At 45.9% G+C, this 20,493-nt stretch overlaps 1 protein-coding gene across 5 annotated transcripts in view; it reads left to right on the plus strand.

Moving 5' to 3' along the window:
* wdfy3 (WD repeat and FYVE domain containing 3) overlaps nucleotides 1-20,493 on the plus strand; it is a 260,816-nt gene that overhangs the window by 25,838 nt on the left and 214,485 nt on the right. For all 5 annotated transcript variants that reach the window (XM_071352080.1, XM_071352078.1, XM_071352076.1 and 2 more), the window contains exons 2-3: nucleotides 16,470-16,680; nucleotides 19,155-19,278. In XM_071352080.1, coding sequence (XP_071208181.1) covers nucleotides 16,501-16,680; nucleotides 19,155-19,278 — 304 coding nt within the window. In that variant the 5' untranslated portion in view covers nucleotides 16,470-16,500. The remainder of the gene's footprint in view (nucleotides 1-16,469; nucleotides 16,681-19,154; nucleotides 19,279-20,493) is intronic.

The raw sequence follows: 20,493 nt of genomic DNA on the forward strand, positions 1-20,493 counted from the left end.
AGAGGATGTATGGTCCACATACAGTAGGATATGGGTACAGTAGGATATGGGTAGAGGATGTACAGTCCACGTACAGTAGGATATGGGTAGAGGATGTATGGTCCATGTACAGTAGGATATGGGTACAGTAGGATATGGGTACAGTAGGATATGGGTACAGTAGGATATGGGTACAGTAGGATATGGGTACAGTAGGATATGGGTACAGTAGGATATGGGTACAGTAGGATATGGGTACAGTAGGATATGGGTACAGTAGGATATGGGTACAGTAGGATATGGGTACAGTAGGATATGGGTACAGTAGGATATGGGTACAGTAGGATATGGGTACAGTAGGATATGGGTACAGTAGGATATGGGTACAGTAGGATATGGGTACAGTAGGATATGGGTAGAGGATGTGTGGTCTTCATCTTATGGACTTTAGACAATAGCCTGTCTTTAGTTTGTTACCCAATTGAAATAGACTAGGAACAATCACAGACCTGAAATATTTCCCCTAAATTATTTCGTCTTTCAATATGTCAGATGAATCCAGTCGTCCACAACTCTAAAATGTAATGCAGGTCCACACATTTGAAATCACAAAATTATATTTATTCTCTATGACAAAAAGGTTATTAACATTCATCGTAGTCCGCTTTCATCCATTTCAAGATGTCCTGATCGAAACGTGTGTGTGTGTGTGTGTGTGTGTGTGTGTGTGTGTGTGTGTGTGTGTGTGTGTGTGTGTGTGTGTGTGTGTGTGTGTGTGTGCGCGCACGCTAGGCTGGGAGCCTGAGGTAAACGATGTGTAAACTCGCTGATATAAAAATGATTATGATGGAGGTGGCTCTGGATGTAGTGTGTCAGGCCTTGTTGACTGAGGTCATAGTAGAAAGGATTAAACACTCTTGACATCTCTCTCTCTCTCTCAGGGTCGTGTCTTGACTTGCTTGGCATGAGATGTGGGCTACTTCCTGTACGTCCTGGCTCTTACCTCAGGCTGTAGAGATGGCTCTAGATGGATATAACCCGTTTTAGCATGGACATTGCCAACTCCATAATGGCACAGATACAACGATTAGTCCTCATTCTATCTCTGTCTCACTGCCTCTGTTGTTGTGACTCGGACAATGTTGTTGTTGTTGTGACTCGGACTATGTTGTTGTTGTTGTCTTGACTCGGACTATGTTGTTGTTGTTGTGACTTGGATTTTGTTGTTGTTGTTGTGACTCGGACTATGTTGTTGTTGTTGTGACTCGGGCTATGTTGTTGTTGTTGTTGTGACTCGGACTATGTTGTTGTTGTTGTGACTCGGGCTATGTTGTTGTTGTTGTGACTCGGACTATGTTGTTGTTGTGACTCGGACTATGTTGTTGTTGTGACTCGCACTGTTGTTGTTGTTGTGACACGGACTATGTTGTTGTTGTTGTGACTCGGACTATGTTGTTGTTGTTGTGACTCGGGCTATGTTGTTGTTGTTGTGACTCGGACTATGTTGTTGTTGTGACTCGCACTATGTTGTTGTTGTGACTCGGATTATGTTGTTGTTGTGACTCGCACTATGTTGTTCTTGTGACTCGGACTATGTATGTAGGCTAGTAGGTGAAGGTGGTTTATTTTTTTGGTCTCTGCTGGGACATGCATTTGAGATTGCTTCATGTAGGCCTAAGCCAGGCCTATGCCAAACCTTTACGGTTTCCAGGACCCAGACCAACCCTACTGCTGGATTTAAAATGGTGTTTTCATGAGGAGTGTATAATGACTATCTTGTTACTGAATCTGACCAGCTGTACAGTTCCATTGTTGACACTTGTTTCATCGAAAATGTGTATTTAATCATATGATGTTTGGAATTCACAGATTTTTGTCAGCAGTTCTAGGTTTTTTTTTGTTAGTGGATTTTCCACCATCCACCATCCCTCCACCATCCCTTGACTAGTCTGTCCTGTCACAGCAGAGACGTGTTACTGTGGTTACGTCACAGAGGCGCCGTCCCAAATGCTATCCTATTCCCTAGTGCACTGGGCAAAAGTAGTGCACTATATAGGAAATAGGGTACCATTACTGTGCACTTACTGTGGACTAGTAACCAGCAGGTAGCCTAGTGGTTAGAGTGTTGGACTAGTAACCAGCATGTAGTCTAGTGGTTAGAGCGTTGGACTAGTAACCAGCAGGTAGCCTAGTGGTTAGAGTGTTGGGCTAGTAACCAGCAGGTAGCCTAGTGGTTAGAGTGTTGGACTAGTAACCAGCAGGTAGCCTAGTGATTAGAGCGTTGGACTAGTAACCAGCAGGTAGCCTAGTGATTAGAGTGTTGTATTAGTAACCAGCAGGTAGCCTAGTGGTTAGAGTGTTGGACTAGTAACCAGCAGGTAGCCTAGTGGTTAGAGTGTTGGACTAGTAACCAGCAGGTAGCCTAGTGGTTAGAGTGTTGGACTAGTAACCAGCAGGTAGCCTAGTGGTTAGAGTGTTGGGCTAGTAACCAGCAGGTAGCCTAGTGGTTAGAGTGTTGGACTAGTAACCAGCAGGTAGCCTAGTGATTAGAGCGTTGGACTAGTAACCAGCAGGTAGCCTAGTGATTAGAGCGTTGGACTAGTAACCAGCAGGTAGCCTAGTGATTAGAGTGTTGTATTAGTAACCAGCAGGTAGCCTAGTGGTTAGAGTGTTGGACTAGTAACCAGCAGGTAGCCTAGTGGTTAGAGTGTTGGACTAGTAACCAGCAGGTAGCCTAGTGGTTAGAGTGTTGGACTAGTAACCAGCAGGTAGCCTAGTGGTTAGAGTGTTGGGCTAGTAACCAGCAGGTAGCCTAGTGGTTAGAGTGTTGGACTAGTAACCAGCAGGTAGCCTAGTGATTAGAGCGTTGGACTAGTAACCAGCAGGTAGCCTAGTGGTTAGAGTGTTGGACTAGTAACCAGCAGGTAGCCTAGTGGTTAGAGTGTTGGACTAGTAACCAGCAGGTAGCCTAGTGGTTAGAGTGTTGGACTAGTAACCAGCAGGTAGCCTAGTGGTTAGAGTGTTGGACTAGTAACCAGCAGGTAGCCTAGTGGTTAGAGCGTTGGACTAGTAACCAGTAGGTAGCCTAGTGGTTAGAGTGTTGGACTAGTAACCAGCAGGTAGCCTAGTGGTTAGAGCATTGGACTAGTAACCAGCAGGTAGCCTAGTGGTTAGAGTGTTGGACTAGTAACCAGCAGGTAGCCTAGTGGTTAGAGTGTTGGACTAGTAACCAGCAGGTAGCCTAGTGGTTAGAGTGTTGGACTAGTAACCAGCAGGTAGCCTAGTGGTTAGAGTGTTGTATTAGTAACCAGCAGGTAGCCTAGTGGTTAGAGTGTTGGACTGGTAGCCTAGTGGTTAGAGTGTTGGACTAGTAACCAGCAGGTAGCCTAGTGGTTAGAGCGTTGGACTAGTAACCAGTAGGTAGCCTAGTGGTTAGAGTGTTGGACTAGTAACCAGCAGGTAGCCTAGTGGTTAGAGCATTGGACTAGTAACCAGCAGGTAGCCTAGTGGTTAGAGTGTTGGACTAGTAACCAGCAGGTAGCCTAGTGGTTAGAGTGTTGGACTAGTAACCAGCAGGTAGCCTAGTGGTTAGAGTGTTGGACTAGTAACCAGCAGGTAGCCTAGTGGTTAGAGTGTTGTATTAGTAACCAGCAGGTAGCCTAGTGGTTAGAGTGTTGGACTGGTAGCCTAGTGGTTAGAGTGTTGGACTAGTAACCAGCAGGTAGCCTAGTGGTTAGAGTGTTGGGCTAGTAACCAGCAGGTAGCCTAGTGGTTAGAGTGTTGGGCTAGTAACCAGCAGGTAGCCTAGTGGTTAGAGTGTTTGAATAGTAACCAGCAGGTAGCCTAGTGGTTAGAGTGTTGGACTAGTAACCAGCAGGTAGCCTAGTGGTTAGAGTGTTGGACTAGTAACCAGCAGGTAGCCTAGTGGTTAGAGCGTGGGACTAGTAACCGGCAGGTAGCCTAGTGGTTAGAGCGTTGGACTAGTAACCAGCAGGTAGCCTAGTGGTTAGAGCGTTGGACTAGTAACCAGCAGGTAGCCTAGTGGTTAGAGTGTTGGACTAGTAACCAGCAGGTAGCCTAGTGGTTAGAGTGTTGGGCTAGTAACCAGCAGGTAGCCTAGTGGTTAGAGTGTTGGACTAGTAACCAGCAGGTAGCCTAGTGGTTAGAGTGTTGGGCTAGTAACTGAAAGGTTGCTGGATCAAATCCTTAAGCTGACAAGGTCAAAATATGTCGTTCTGGCCCTGAACAAGGCACTGTTCCCCGGTAGGCCATCGTTGTAAATAAGAATTTGTTCTTAACTGACTTACCTCGTTAAATAAAGGTTAAAATAATATAAAAATTGTGTAATGCCACTGTTCTGTTGACCATTGAATTTTTTTTGTGGAATCGGTTGATTGTGTTCTCCACGGTTAAGGAAGTGTTTTTGTCATGAAGAGTAAAAACTTCCCGTCAGCTTTAACTGAGGACTGACTTCTGGATTTCATTGGTTGTCCTTCAACTAGGTACGCCTGCACTCTCACTATTGTAGCTAGTTGGCTTCAAATCAAATGTATTTATATAGCCCTTCTTACATCAGCTAATATCTCGAAGTGCTGTACAGAAACCCAGCCTAAAACCCCAAACAGCAAGCAATGCAGGTGTAGAAGCACGGTGGCTAGGAAAAACTCCCTAGAAAGGCCAAAACCTAGGAAGAAACCTAGAGAGGAACCAGGCTATGAGGGGTGGCCAGTCCTCTTCTGGCTGTGCCGGGTGGAGATTATAACAGAACATGGCCAAGATGTTCAAATGTTCATAAATTACCAGCATGGTCAAATAATAATAATCACAGTAGTTGTCGAGGTTGCAGGCTTATCCTGGAAAAGTTAGAATGACCAGACTGGTGAACACTTTGTACATTATTCAGTGTTTGTTTGTTTCAATTCAATATCGTTTGTCTTTTGTTTCTTCATTTCATTGGGGATCCCTCTTTTCATTCACAGGATTAATTATGCTGCTATCCCTAGATATGTAGGCTTATTATGTAGGCTTTATTTCAAATGTTACCCGGTTTTGCAAGTAAAGTCCATTGAGACTGTCATAATGGATACTTGGCTTTTAAAAGGTGACTACACTTCCTGGTTTGGCCTAATTTTAGATTTGGTTCTGTAAGAAATGCTAGTGGCCATGACTGAATTCAGGGTGTGGTTTGATGTGGTTTGATGTGGTTTGATGTGTGTGTGTGTGTGTGTGTGTGTGTGTGTGTGTGTGTGTGTGTGTGTGTGTGTGTGTGTGTGTGTGTGTGTGTGTGTGTGTGTGTGTGTGTGTGTGTGTGTGTGTGTGTGTGTGTGTGTGTGTGTGTGTGTGTGTGTGTTTTTTTGCTTTTGGAAGAGTTGGACAAATGTATTTCTCCAATTAGCTTCAGCTGGCTGGTGTGTGTGACCGTGACAAAGTTGGTTTAACTTTGGATAGCCTATCTCGGGCTAGTTAGGAACCGTCCCGAAATAAATTAAACATTGTAAAATGACACAAAAAAGAATCAGTCCAGAAAAAAGTGATTTTAATCAAATGGAACGACCCAGCAGTCTCCATTAGTTGGCTTTTGTCTTTCCATTGTCTGCCTATGAGGTAATAGAGAAAGGATTGAAGTGGGAAAAAAACACCTCAGGAACCTCATGACAGGGAGAAGGATATTTGTAGTCCGTAGGTATGTGCATCTTTCCCTTTTCAAGACGATTTGATTATGTACCGCGCATTTGGGGAAAGTTTTCAGACCCCTTTACATATTTTCCACATTTTGTTACGTTACAGCCTTATTCTAAAATTGAATAAATCGTTTTTTTTCTTCCTCTGTGGGAAACATCGGAGTCAACATGGGGGGGGGTTCAACTCAATATTAGGAACGTGTTCCTCACGTTTGGTATACTCAGTGTACACATTATATATATTTTTAAAGCAAAACTATGGCTGATGGCGAACCTGAATAATCCAAAGAAACTATTTTGAGGAAGTGTATACTGGCTACGGAATCTCAACATGAACAAACCGTACTATTGGTGCTTTTTCTCTCGTTTTTTCAAGCGAAGGTCTTTTTTAAGGGTGTATTCGAGCTCACTCGTTGGGCTAGGTACCAGCCGGACCGAAGCACGCGGAAAGCCTTCACGGTCTAATGACTATAGCCTATTATCAAACAGGCCAACTCCTGTAATGAGGAGTCATCTTGAAATGCCATAGCCACTTCCTCAAAAATATTTTATTTTGATTGTTCAGGTTCGCTATCAGCCATAGTTACATTATACTGCCTCCAGCTCACGTTACATTATACTGCCTCCAGCTCACATTACATTATACTGCCTCCAGCTCACATTACATTATACTGCCTCCAGCTCACATTACATTATACTGCCTCCACATTACATTATACTGCCTCCAGCTCACGTTACATTATACTGCCTCCAGCTCACATTACATTATACTGCCTCCAGCTCACATTACATTATACTGCCTCCAGCTCACATTACATTATACTGCCTCCAGCTCACATTACATTATACTGCCTCCAGCTCACATTACATTATACTGCCTCCAGCTCACGTTACGTTATACTGCCTCCAGCTCACGTTACATTATACTGCCTCCAGCTCACATTACATTATACTGCCTCCAGCTCACATTACATTATACTGCCTCCAGCTCACATTACATTATACTGCCTCCAGCTCACGTTACATTATACTGCCTCCAGCTCACATTACATTATACTGCCTCCAGCTCACATTACATTATACTGCCTCCAGCTCACATTACATTATACTGCCTCCAGCTCACATTACATTATACTGCCTCCAGCTCACATTACATTATACTGCCTCCAGCTCACGTTACGTTATACTGCCTCCAGCTCACGTTACATTATACTGCCTCCAGCTCACGTTACATTATACTGCCTCCAGCAGTTATACTGCCTCCAGCTCACGTTACATTATACTGCCTCCAGCTCACGTTACATTATACTGCCTCCAGCTCACGTTACATTATACTGCCTCCACATTACATTATACTGCCTCCAGCTCACGTTACGTTATACTGCCTCCAGCTCACATTACATTATACTGCCTCCAGCTCACATTACATTATACTGCCTCCAGCTCACGTTACGTTATACTGCCTCCAGCTCACGTTACATTATACTGCCTCCAGCTCACGTTACATTATACTGCCTCCAGCTCACGTTACATTATACTGCCTCCAGCAGTTATACTGCCTCCAGCTCACGTTATATTATACTGCCTCCAGCTCACGTTACATTATACTGCCTCCAGCTCACGTTACATTATACTGCCTCCACATTACATTATACTGCCTCCAGCTCACGTTACGTTATACTGCCTCCAGCTCACGTTACGTTATACTGCCTCCACATTACGTTATACTGCCTCCAGCTCACGTTATTTTATACTGCCTCCAGCTCACGTTACGTTATACTGCCTCCAGCTCACATTACATTATACTGCCTCCAGCTCACGTTACATTATACTGCCTCCACATTACATTATACTGCCTCCAGCTCACGTTACGTTATACTGCCTCCAGCTCACATTACATTATACTGCCTCCAGCTCACATTACATTATACTGCCTCCAGCTCACGTTACGTTATACTGCCTCCAGCTCACGTTACATTATACTGCCTCCAGCAGTTATACTGCCTCCAGCTCACGTTACATTATACTGCCTCCAGCTCACGTTACATTATACTGCCTCCAGCTCACGTTACATTATACTGCCTCCAGCTCACATTACATTATACTGCCTCCAGCAGTTATACTGCCTCCAGCTCACGTTACATTATACTGCCTCCAGCTCACGTTACATTATACTGCCTCCAGCTCACATTACATTATACTGCCTCCAGCAGTTATACTGCCTCCAGCTCACGTTACATTATACTGCCTCCAGTTCACGTTACATTATACTGCCTCCAGCTCACGTTACATTATACTGCCTCCAGCTCACATTACATTATACTGCCTCCAGCTCACGTTACATTATACTGCCTCTAGTTCACATTACATTATACTGCATCCAGCTCACGTTACATTATACTGCATCCAGCTCACGTTACATTATACTGCCTCCAGCTCACATTACATTATACTGCCTCCAGCTCACATTACATTATACTGCCTCCAGCTCACATTACATTATACTGCCTCCAGCTCACATTACATTATACTGCCTCCAGCTCACATTACATTATACTGCCTCCAGCTCACGTTACATTATACTGCCTCCAGCTCACGTTACATTATACTGCCTCCAGCTCACGTTACATTATACTGCCTCCAGCTCACGTTACATTATACTGCCTCCAGCTCACGTTACATTATACTGCCTCCAGCTCACGTTACATTATACTGCCACCAGCTCACATTACATTATACTGCCTCCACATTACATTATACTGCCTCCAGCTCACGTTACATTATACTGCCTCCAGCTCACGTTACATTATACTGCCTCCAGCTCACATTACATTATACTGCCTCCAGCTCACGTTACATTATACTGCCTCCAGCTCACATTACATTATACTGCCTCCAGCTCACGTTACATTATACTGCCTCCAGCTCACGTTACGTTATACTGCCTCCAGCTCACATTACATTATACTGCCTCCAGCTCACATTACATTATACTGCCTCCAGCTCACGTTACATTATACTGCCTCCAGCTCACATTACATTATACTGCCTCCAGCTCACGTTACATAATACTGCCTCCAGCTCACGTTACGTTATACTGCCTCCAGCTCACATTACATTATACTGCCTCCAGCTCACATTACATAATACTGCCTCCAGCTCACGTTACATTATACTGCCTCCAGCTCACGTTACGTTATACTGCCTCCAGCTCACGTTACGTTATACTGCCTCCAGCTCACGTTACGTTATACTGCCTCCAGCTCACGTTACATTATACTGCCTCCAGCTCACATTACATTATACTGCCTCCAGCTCACGTTACATTATACTGCCTCCAGCTCACATTACATTATACTGCCTCCAGCTCACGTTACATTATACTGCCTCCAGCTCACATTACATTATACTGCCTCCAGCTCACGTTACATTATACTGCCTCCAGCTCACGTTACATTATACTGCCTCCAGCTCACATTACATTATACTGCCTCCAGCTCACATTACATTATACTGCCTCCAGCTCACGTTACGTTATACTGCCACCAGCTCACATTGTAAAGTGGTGGGTGATGCTCTGATTCTGCCTACTGTTGACTATAGCTTACGCACTCGAATGGGAGGCGCACTTTAATTATCAGTTAAGATTGAGAATTTAAAATAGTAGCTCTTTTTAAACCTGGCCATCAAAACAGTTTTTAACACGTGATTGCAGCTACTCTGTATGCTGTCTGACAGGTGGTATTTACTCTCCTCTAACTAGTCTCTGTCTGACAGGTGGTATTCCTCTCCTTTAACTAGTCTCTGTCTGACAGGTGGTATTTACTCTCCTCTAACTAGTCTCTGTCTGACAGGTGGTATTTACTCTCCTCTAACTAGTCTCTGTCTGACAGGTGGTGTTCCTCTCCTTTAACTAGTCTCTGTCTGACAGGTGGTGTTCCTCTCCTTTAACTAGTCTCTGTCTGACAGGTGGTATTCCTCTAACTAGTCTCTGTCTGACAGGTGGTATTCCTCTAACTAGTCTCTGTCTGCTGTCTGACAGGTGATATTCCTCTAACTAGTCTCTGTCTGACAGGTGATATTCCTCTCCTTTAACTAGTCTCTGTCTGACAGGTGGTATTCCTCTCCTTTAACTAGTCTCTGTCTGACAGGTGGTATTCCTCTCCTTTAACTAGTCTCTGTCTGACAGGTGGTATTCCTCTCCTTTAACTAGTCTCTGTCTGACAGGTGGTATTCCTCTAACTAGTCTCTGTCTGACAGGTGGTATTCCTCTAACTAGTCTCTGTCTGCTGTCTGACAGGTGATATTCCTCTAACTAGTCTCTGTCTGACAGGTGATATTCCTCTCCTTTAACTAGTCTCTGTCTGACAGGTGGTATTCCTCTCCTTTAACTAGTCTCTGTCTGACAGGTGGTATTCCTCTCCTTTAACTAGTCTCTGTCTGACAGGTGGTATTCCTCTAACTAGTCTCTGTCTGACAGGTGGTATTCCTCTAACTAGTCTCTGTATGCTGTCTGACAGGTGGTATTCCTCTAACTAGTCTCTGTCTGACAGGTGGTATTCCTCTAACTAGTCTCTGTCTGACAGGTGGTATTCCTCTAACTAGTCTCTGTCTGACAGGTGATATTCCTCTAACTAGTCTCTGTCTGACAGGTGGTATTCCTCTAACTAGTCTCTGTCTGACAGGTGATATTCCTCTAACTAGTCTCTATATGCTGTCTGACAGGTGATATTCCTCTAACTAGTCTCTGTATGCTGTCTGACAGGTGATATTCCTCTAACTAGTCTCTATATGCTGTCTGACAGGTGGTATTCCTCTAACTAGTCTCTGTATGCTGTCTGACAGGTGATATTCCTCTAACTAGTCTCTATATGCTGTCTGACAGGTGGTATTCCTCTAACTAGTCTCTGTATGCTGTCTGACAGGTGGTATTCCTCTAACTAGTCTCCGTCTGACAGGTGATATTCCTCTAACTAGTCTCTGTATGCTGTCTGACAGGTGGTATTCCTCTAACTAGTCTCTGTCTGACAGGTGATATTCCTCTAACTAGTCTCTGTATGCTGTCTGACAGGTGGTATTCCTCTAACTAGTCTCTGTCTGACAGGTGGTATTCCTCTCCTCTAACTAGTCTCTGTCTGACAGGTGGTATTCCTCTAACTAGTCTCCGTCTGACAGGTGATATTCCTCTAACTAGTCTCTGTATGCTGTCTGACAGGTGGTATTCCTCTAACTAGTCTCTGTCTGACAGGTGGTATTCCTCTAACTAGTCTCTGTATGCTGTCTGACAGGTGGTATTCCTCTAACTAGTCTCCGTATGCTGTCTGACAGGTGGTATTCCTCTAACTAGTCTCTGTCTGACAGGTGATAGTCCTCTAACTAGTCTCTGTCTGACAGGTGGTATTCCTCTAACTAGTCTCTGTATGCTGTCTGACAGGTGGTATTCCTCTCCTCTAACTAGTCTCCGTATGCTGTCTGACAGGTGGTATTCCTCTAACTAGTCTCTGTCTGACAGGTGATAGTCCTCTAACTAGTCTCTGTCTGACAGGTGGTATTCCTCTAACTAGTCTCTGTCTGACAGGTGATATTCCTCTAACTAGTCTCTGTCTGACAGGTGGTATTCCTCTAACTAGTCTCTGTATGCTGTCTGACAGGTGGTATTCCTCTAACTAGTCTCTGTCTGACAGGTGATATTCCTCTAACTAGTCTCTGTATGCTGTCTGACAGGTGGTATTCCTCTAACTAGTCTCTGTCTGACAGGTGATATTCCTCTAACTAGTCTCTGTCTGACAGGTGATATTCCTCTAACTAGTCTCTATATGCTGTCTGACAGGTGATATTCCTCTAACTAGTCTCTGTCTGACAGGTGATATTCCTCTAACTAGTCTCTGTATGCTGTCTGACAGGTGGTATTCCTCTAACTAGTCTCTGTCTGACAGGTGATATTCCTCTAACTAGTCTCTGTATGCTGTCTGACAGGTGGTATTCCTCTAACTAGTCTCTGTCTGACAGGTGGTATTCCTCTAACTAGTCTCTGTCTGACAGGTGATATTCCTCTCCTCTAACTAGTCTCTGTCTGACAGGTGGTATTCCTCTCCTCTAACTAGTCTCTGTCTGACAGGTGATATTCCTCTAACTAGTCTCTGTCTGACAGGTGGTATTCCTCTAACTAGTCTCTGTCTGACAGGTGATATTCCTCTAACTAGTCTCTGTCTGACAGGTGGTATTTACTCTCTTCTAACTAGTCTCCGTATGCTGTCTGACAGGTGATATTCCTCTAACTAGTCTCTGTATGCTGTCTGACAGGTGGTATTCCTCTAACTAGTCTCTGTCTGACAGGTGATATTCCTCTCCTCTAACTAGTCTCTGTATGCTGTCTGACAGGTGGTATTCCTCTAACTAGTCTCTGTATGCTGTCTGACAGGTGGTATTCCTCTAACTAGTCTCTGTCTGACAGGTGATATTCCTCTAACTAGTCTCTGTATGCTGTCTGACAGGTGATATCCCTCTAACTAGTCTCTGTCTGACAGGTGGTATTCCTCTAACTAGTCTCTATATGCTGTCTGACAGGTGGTATTCCTCTAACTAGTCTCTATATGCTGTCTGACAGGTGGTATTCCTCTAACTAGTCTCTATATGCTGTCTGACAAGTGGTATTCCTCTAACTAGTCTCTATATGCTGTCTGACAGGTGATGTTCCTCTCCTCTAACTAGTCTCTGTCTGACAGGTGATGTTCCTCTAACTAGTCTCTGTATGCTGTGCACCAATTTAATTCCACAAAATTATGTAAATTAAACTATAGACCGACATGCATGACCGTTAACGGTTAACCGTTAAACGTCGCTACTTTTGACTTATCCCTGAAACCACAGCTGGTTGGGTAATGGGATACTAACTTACTAGACTTTACTATGACGTGACCTCGTTCTCCATGCAATTCATTACCAAATGAGATGAGCCAATAAGTTTTGGAACGAAGCTGTAAAAGCTTCTATGCCCATTATCGAGAGAGGATAAATAAAGGAAAGCGAGCTGAGGTAAGCAGTAATTGGAAAAACCTGATTTGGCTGCAAATGGTGAGAATTAATTAATGTCTAGGCCTTTTCTCTTTATTCTGTGAGTCAGGAAGCAGAAGGACTATAGAAAGTCTCTCAGAGGGCCTCCTGAGTGGCGCAGTAGTCTAAGGTACTGCATCGCAGTGTTAGCTGTGCCACTAGAGATCCTGGTTTGAGTCCAGGCTCTGTCTCAGTGGTCTAAGGTACTGTATCGCAGTGTTAGTGGTGCCACTAGAGATCCTGGTTAGAGTCCAGGCTCTGTCACAGCCGGCCGCGATCGGGAGACCCAATGGGGCGGTGCACAATTGGCCCAGCGTCGTCCGAGTTAGGGGAGGGTTTGGCCGGCAGGGATGTCCTTGTTCCATCGCGCACTAGTGACTCCTGTGGCGGGCCGGGCTCAGTGCACGCTGACACCACCGCCTGGTGTAACAGTGTTTCCTCCGACACATTGGTGCGGATGGCTTCCGGGTTAAGTGGGCATTGTGTCAAGAAGCAGTGTGGCTTGGTTGGGTCGTGTTTCGGAGGACGCACGGCTCTCGGCCTTCGCCTCTCCCGAGTCCGTACGGGAAATGCAGCGATGAGACAAGACTGTAACTACCAATTGGGTAGAAAAGGGGTAAAGTGAAAGAAGACTTGGCTCCATTGTTTAGCCTCATCGCCACGATGTACTTTAACGTCATATAGCCTAGGCCTACATTCTGATCTGACACAGTCGTACAGTCATCCTGACACAGTTAACCCTGAGAGGGGTGATCATGGCTTTTGTTTAACATGTCCTGAACTGACCCTTCCTAGACATATGTTTTGGTTTGCCATTGAGTCATTGATTTTTCCATAATCTTTCAAACAAAATCTCTGGATCGGCAGGTAGCCTAGCGATTAGAGACGCTAGCCTGCAACTGGTGGGTTGCCAGTTCGAATCCCGGGTCCGACAGTAAAAATCTGGTGGGAAGTAATCTGGCAACCGGAGGGTTGCTGGTATCAAATCCGGGTTGGCATTTCCTGCCATTGTGCCCTTGATCAAGGCACTTAATCCCCCCCCCCCCCCCTCCACAACAGCCCCCCGAGCGCCCCTGTGCCCAGTGTCAGCCTTCTACACCTCTCCAAAATGTGTATGCATGTCTTTTGGAGGCAGAGCTTAGTCTGTAATGGGTTAACATTGAACAAACATAAAACTGATTTAGGCTTCAATCATTCACAGCATTTCGGGAAAGAACAAAGAATTTGCTAATGAGTTTAACTGGCTATAAACGTAAACCTGTCAATTGAAAATAAACCGAAAATTCATCAGATGTTGGCGAGCTAAACCTAGGCTACGTCTTATCACATTCTGCAGGCCTCTGTAACGTTTTGTTTGTCCAGGAATAAACATATTAGCCTTCCTAGCTACTTTGGTTATCTCAGACAGGCAGAGTTATTGGTAGGGCTTTAGAAAGGGGATGTCGCAGAGAGAGGAGACCATTGTACTAGCTTGCAGTGAAACAACAGACCCTTCAGCTACCGTAGCATCGAAATAGGGAACCTGAGCTACTGCTGTTATGTGTGTCACTGACTAGATTGGCTGTTTTCTGTCTGAACTGTGTCCTGAGACCAAAATCTTTCCGTTACACTCATAAGGTACCCACTACTTTCAGAGACCAAGGTGCTGTACATCATTTTCAGTGGAAGGAGATGCAGGTGGCATCTATGCCCTAATGGGGCGGTAGGTAGCCTAGTGGTCAGACCGTTGGGCCAGTAACCGAAAGGTTGCTAGATCGAATCCCCGAGCTGACAAGGTAAATAATCTGTTGTTCTGCCCCTGAACAAGGCAGTTTAACCCACTGTTCCTAGGCCGTCATTGAAAATAAGAATTTGTTCTTAACTGATTTCCCTAGTTAAATAAAAATACAAATTAATGCAAGACATCAATTTATTTATTTTTGTATTTATTTTGTATTTTTGTCAGGCTATAATGTTGGCAAAATAGAGAGGTTGTAACACAAAGTTGATCATTTTAAGCTCCAACTTTATGCCATTTTGTTTTTCCGTTGTGACTTCTCGATACACAGAAGTTGCCGTTTCATCTGTCTGTAACTAGTTCTCTTCACGTGTCATAGTGAGGGTGTCAGAGGCGCGCTAGCCATGAGGGGATGGCAGGAAGGGAAGGGTGGGTCTGTCACTTATCACACTGGCTACAGCCCGTGTGTGAACTTCAATGTGTCGGCCTAAATAAGGAAAGAAGCGGATAACTAGGCGTAAATGAAGCTGGTGTTGGTTCATGATTTAGCCTAAGTTTTTAAAATGTAGACTTACGCAAACCATACTTCTCCTAAAAGGACCTTTCTACCATGACCAAAAATATAAACGCAACATGCAACAATTTCAATTTTTTTTTACTGAGTTACAGTTCAAATAAGGAATGTTGCATTTATATTTTTGTTCAGTGTCTATAAATGTTTTTGATTGGGTGAAAAAAAAATCGCTATAGTTATTCTTTTTGACTATATATCGTATCGTCTTGACAATAACGGTTGTACCTACACCAAAACTTTTACTTCATAGCTTCTTCATCTTCTTTATTGATTTATTTAACCCTTTTTTGGTTACTACATAATTCCATATGTGTTATTACATAGTTTTGATGTCTTCACTATTATTCTACAATGTATAAAATAAAGAAAAACCCTTGAATGAGTAGGTATCCACACTTTTGACTGGTACTTAATAGTCAGGGATGAGGGGGGGGGGGGGGGCACACAACAAATCTGAACTCATCTTGACGGGCCACAGTGGCTCGTGGGTCTGTGTACCCACATGCATACCCACACATGCAGTCAGAGCCGGTCATAGTCTTTTGGGGGCCCTAAGTTAAATTTTGTTGGGAGACAAAAATGTGCCTTCGTTCTTACTGCCTCTCCTCTCTTACTGCCTCTCCTCTCTTACTGCCTCTCCTCTCTTACGGCCTCTCCCCTCTTACTGCCTCTCCTCTCTTATGGCCTCTCCTCTCTTACGGCCTCTCCCCTCATACTGCCTCTCCTCTCTTACTGTCTCTCCTCTCTTACTGCCTCTCCCCTTTTACTGCCTCTCCTCTCTTACTGCCTCTCCTCTCTTACTGCCTCTCCTCTCTTACGGCCTCTCCCCTCTTACGGCCTCTCCCCTCATACTGCCTCTCCCCTCTTACTGCCTCTCCCCTCTTACTGCCTCTCCCCTCTTACTGCCTCTCCCCTCTTACTGCCTCTCCCCTCATACTGCCTCTCCCCTCTTACTGCCTCTCCCCTCTTACTGCCTCTCCTCTCTTACTGCCTCTCCCCTCTTACTGCCTCTCCCCTCTTACTGCCTCTCCCCTCTTACTGCCTCTCCCCTCTTACTGCCTCTCCTCTCTTACTGCCTCTCCCCTCTTACTGCCTCTCCCCTCTCCCCTCTATTTTCCCTCCTTCCATTTTTTCCCCAGGATTTTTCTCTCCGTCATCCACCGTCCCTTCTCTCTCTTTATCTCTAGACTTTCTATCCCTCTTTTCATCCATCCTTCGAGTGTGTCTCTTTACTCCTCTTTCTGTTCACTCTTCAATCCTCCCTCTATATTTGAGTTGGTTAAGGTGACCATGGATTTTAGACTGCTGACCAGATTATCTGTTGCTACTGATGCCGTTCTACAAGTGAACAATACAATGTTTAATTCAATAGATTACACAAAATGGTTCAATGCACTTCCTGGAAAGGTACAGTAAAATGAAATAGAAATTAAGTCTTTTCCCTCCTCCCTTCTCATCCTCTCAGGGCTGGCTTTGGCCGGACGAAGCCGCTCAAGATGAACATGGTGAAGAGGATCATGGGTAGGCCGCGGCAGGAGGAGTGTAGCCCGCAAGACAATGCACTTGGCCTCATGCACCTCAGACGCCTCTTCTCAGAGCTCTGCCACCCACCACGTCACATGACCCAGAAGGAGCAGGAGGAAAAACTCTACATGATGCTGCCGGTCTTCAACAGGGTGAGTAGGGGTTATGATTGGTTGGTTGGTTGGTTGATTGATTGATTGGAGGTCAAGCTCTACATGATGTTGCCCGTCTTCAACATGGTGAGAGTCAAACTCAGTGCTTGGTGGCTTGGCTTGCATCTCACTCAATAGATCTCTGTGAAGGTTAAGTTCATGTGTTAAACTTAGTGATGTGAATTAGAGGAAAGAAAGCAGAGATACACATGAAGTCCTACCTGACTTGCCTACGGAGCAGCTAGAGGAACTGCCCCTCCCCACCTTCAGGCTATGCTCTAACACAACACCCCAACCCGAGCACTCCGATCTACCACCTCTGGTGTATAGGCCCTCCCACCCCTACTAGCAGCTAGCGGAACTGCCCCTCCCCACCTTCAGGCTATGCTCTAACACAACACCCCAACCTGAGCACTCCGATCTGACACCTACGGAGCAGCTAGAGGAACTGCCCCTCCCCACCTTCAGGCTATGCTCTAACACAACACCCCAACCTGAGCACTCCGATCTGACACCTCTGGTGTCTAGGCCCTCCCACCCCTACGGGAGGGCTGCTGCCGCTCAGACCAATCAGAGCTCTTCTCTGTCCTGGCACCCCAATGGTGGAACCAGCTTCCCCCTGAAGCTAGGACAGCAGAGTCCCTGGCCATTTTCCCCCTGAAGCTAGGACAGCAGAGTCCCTGTCCAGCTTCCCCCTGAAGCTAGGACAGCAGAGTCCCTGGCCATTTTCCCCCTGAAGCTAGGACAGCAGAGTCCCTGGCCATTTTCCCCCTGAAGCTAGGACAGCAGAGTCCCTGGCCATTTTCCCCCTGAAGCTAGGACAGCAGAGTCCCTGGCCATCTTCCCCCTGAAACTAGGACAGAAGACCCCCTAGCTACTAAACCCTCTAGCTACTGAACCCCCTAGCTACTAAACCCCTAGCTACTAAACCCCTAGCTACTGAACCCCCTAGTTACTGAACCCCCTAGCTACTAAACCCTCTAGCTACTAAACCCCTAGCTACTGAACCCCCTAGCTACTGAACCCCCTAGCTACTGACCCCCTAGCTACTAAACCCCTAGCTACTGAACCCCCTAGTTACTGAACCCCCTAGCTACTAAACCATCTAGCTACTAAACCCCTAGCTACTAAACCCCCTAGCTACTGAACCCCCTAGCTACTGACCCCCTAGCTACTAAACCCCTAGCTACTAAACCCCTAGCTACTAAACCCCTAGCTACTAAACCCCTAGCTACTAAACCCCTAGCTACTAAACCCCTAGCTACTGACCCCCTAGCTACTAAACCCCTAGCTACTAAACCCCTAGCTACTAAACCCCTAGCTACTGACCCCCTAGCTACTAAACCCCTAGCTACTGACCCCCTAGCTACTAAACCCCTAGCTACTAAACCCCTAGCTACTAAACCCCTAGCTACTGACCCCCTAGCTACTAAACCCCTAGCTACTAAACCCCTAGCTACTGACCCCCTAGCTACTGAACCCCCTAGCTACTGAACCCCCTAGCTACTGAACCCCCTAGCTACTAAACCCCTAGCTACTGAACCCCCTAGCTACTAAACCCCTAGCTACGGAACCCCCTAGCTACTGAACCCCCTAGCTACTGAACCCCTAGCTACTGAACCCCCTAGCTACTGAACCCCTAGCTACTGAACCCCCTAGCTACTGAACCCCCTAGCTACTGAACCCCCTAGCTACTGAACCCCTAGCTACTGAACCCCCTAGCTACTGAACCCCTAGCTACTGAACCCCCTAGCTACTGAACCCCCTAGCTACTGAACCCCCTAGCTACTGAACCCCCTAGCTACTGAACCCCCTAGCTACTGAACCCCCTAGCTACTGAACCCCCTAGCTACTGAACCCCCTAGCTACTGAACCCCCTAGCTACTGAACCCCCTAGCTACTGAACCCCCTAGCTACTGAACCCCCTAGCTACTGAATCCCCTAGCTACTGAATCCCTAGCTACTGAACCCCTGGCTACTGAACCCCTAGCTACTGAACCCCCTAGCTACTGAACCCCCTAGCTACTGAACCCCCTAGCTACTGAACCCCCTAGCTACTGAACCCCCTACCTACTGAACCCCTAGCTACTGAACCCCTAGCTACTGAACCCCCTAGCTACTGAACCCCCTAGCTACTGAACCCCCTAGCTACTGAATCCCTAGCTACTGAACCCCTGGCTACTTAGTCGAGGTAATATGTACATGTAGGTAGAGTTATTAAAGTGACTATGTTTAGATAATAACAGAGTAGCAGCAGCGTAGAAGAGGGGGGGCAATGCAAATAGTCTGGGAAGCCATTTGACTAGATGTTCAGGAGCCTTATGGCTTGGGGGTAGAAGCTGTTTAGAAGCCTCTTGGACCTAGACTTGGCGCTCCGGTACCGCTAGCCGTGCGGTAGCAGAGAGTCTATGACTAGGGTGGATGGAGTCTTTTTAGGGCCTTCCTTTTGACTGTTAATCTTTGACCTTTTGCAGGTGTTTGGTAACGCTCCCCCCAGCACCATGACGGAGAAGTTCCAGGACCTCCTTCAGTTCACTACCCAGGTGTCCCGGCTCATGGTCACTGAGATCAGACGGAGGGCCTCCAACAAGTCCACAGGTCAGTGGATTTATTTAACCAGATGGTCCCGTTGAGGTCAGAAGAACTCTTTCCCAAGGGAGGGGCTACACGTGTCTGTCTCACTGTTCCCCTAAAATATATATTTTGGCCTATTTCTGGTGTCAGTCTTAAGTCAACTTCGCTGCAACGTTTTTTTGCCTGCTACAGTCCATCGCCTGGGCTGTTGCTAAGCTGCCACCCCGTACTAATTAAACATACTGTGGGTGGTTAAAGTCTCCTCAATTTAGATCATGTCAGGTTTGTCTGAGCACAGCAGTTCTTAATCACAGCTTCTGATCTGACGCTACAGCCCTTCACAGCTTCTTATCTGACGCTACAGCTCTTCACAGCTTCTTATCTAACGCTACAGCCCTTCACAGCTTCTTATATAACGCTACAGCTCTTCACAGCTTCTTATCTAACGCTACAGCCCTTCACAGCTTCTTATATAACGCTACAGCCCTTCACAGCTTCTGATCTAACGCTACAGCCCTTCACAGCTTCTGATCTGACGCTACAGCCCTTCACAGCTTCTGATCTGACGCTACAGCCCTTCACAGCTTCTTATCTAACGCTACAGCCCTTCACAGCTTCTTATCTAACGCTACAGCCCTTCACAGCTTCTGATCTGATGCTACAGCCCTTCACAGCTTCTGATCTGACGCTACAGCTCGTCAGTATCAGTGGAGCTGTCTTGTTATTCGTGCTAGCTCAGATAGGTGTCTAAGCAACAGCTCTAGAGCAACATTACCAAAATACCAACTTACTTATTACCTTGATTCTCACTGCTCAGTGTTGGAGCTCGTAAGCTGGATGGATGAAGTGGCCCCTCGTGATGATTTATACACATGGCCCCTCGTGATGATTTATACACATGGCCCCTGGTCTGGTTTGAGATGCTTTATACACCTGTTTTGGGTGAAATGTGGACCTAACTGACAGAGAAGGAGTGAGGGATGGAGTGAGGGAAAAGAGGACTGGCTTATGATCAGAGGGATGGATGGAGTAAAGCTGTCACTCAGCTTGACCATCCTTTGATATACTACATGACTAAAAGTATGTGGACACCTGTTCGTGGGAACATCTCATTCCAAAATCATGTGCAATAATATGGAGTTTGTTCCCCCTTTTGCTGCTATAACAGCCTCTACTCTTCTGGGAAGGCTTTCCACTAGATGTTGGAACATTTCTGCAGGGACTTGCTTCCATTCAGCC

Source organism: Salvelinus alpinus, chromosome 19, assembly GCF_045679555.1.
Source record: "Salvelinus alpinus chromosome 19, SLU_Salpinus.1, whole genome shotgun sequence".
NCBI classification, from domain to species: domain Eukaryota; kingdom Metazoa; phylum Chordata; class Actinopteri; order Salmoniformes; family Salmonidae; genus Salvelinus; species Salvelinus alpinus.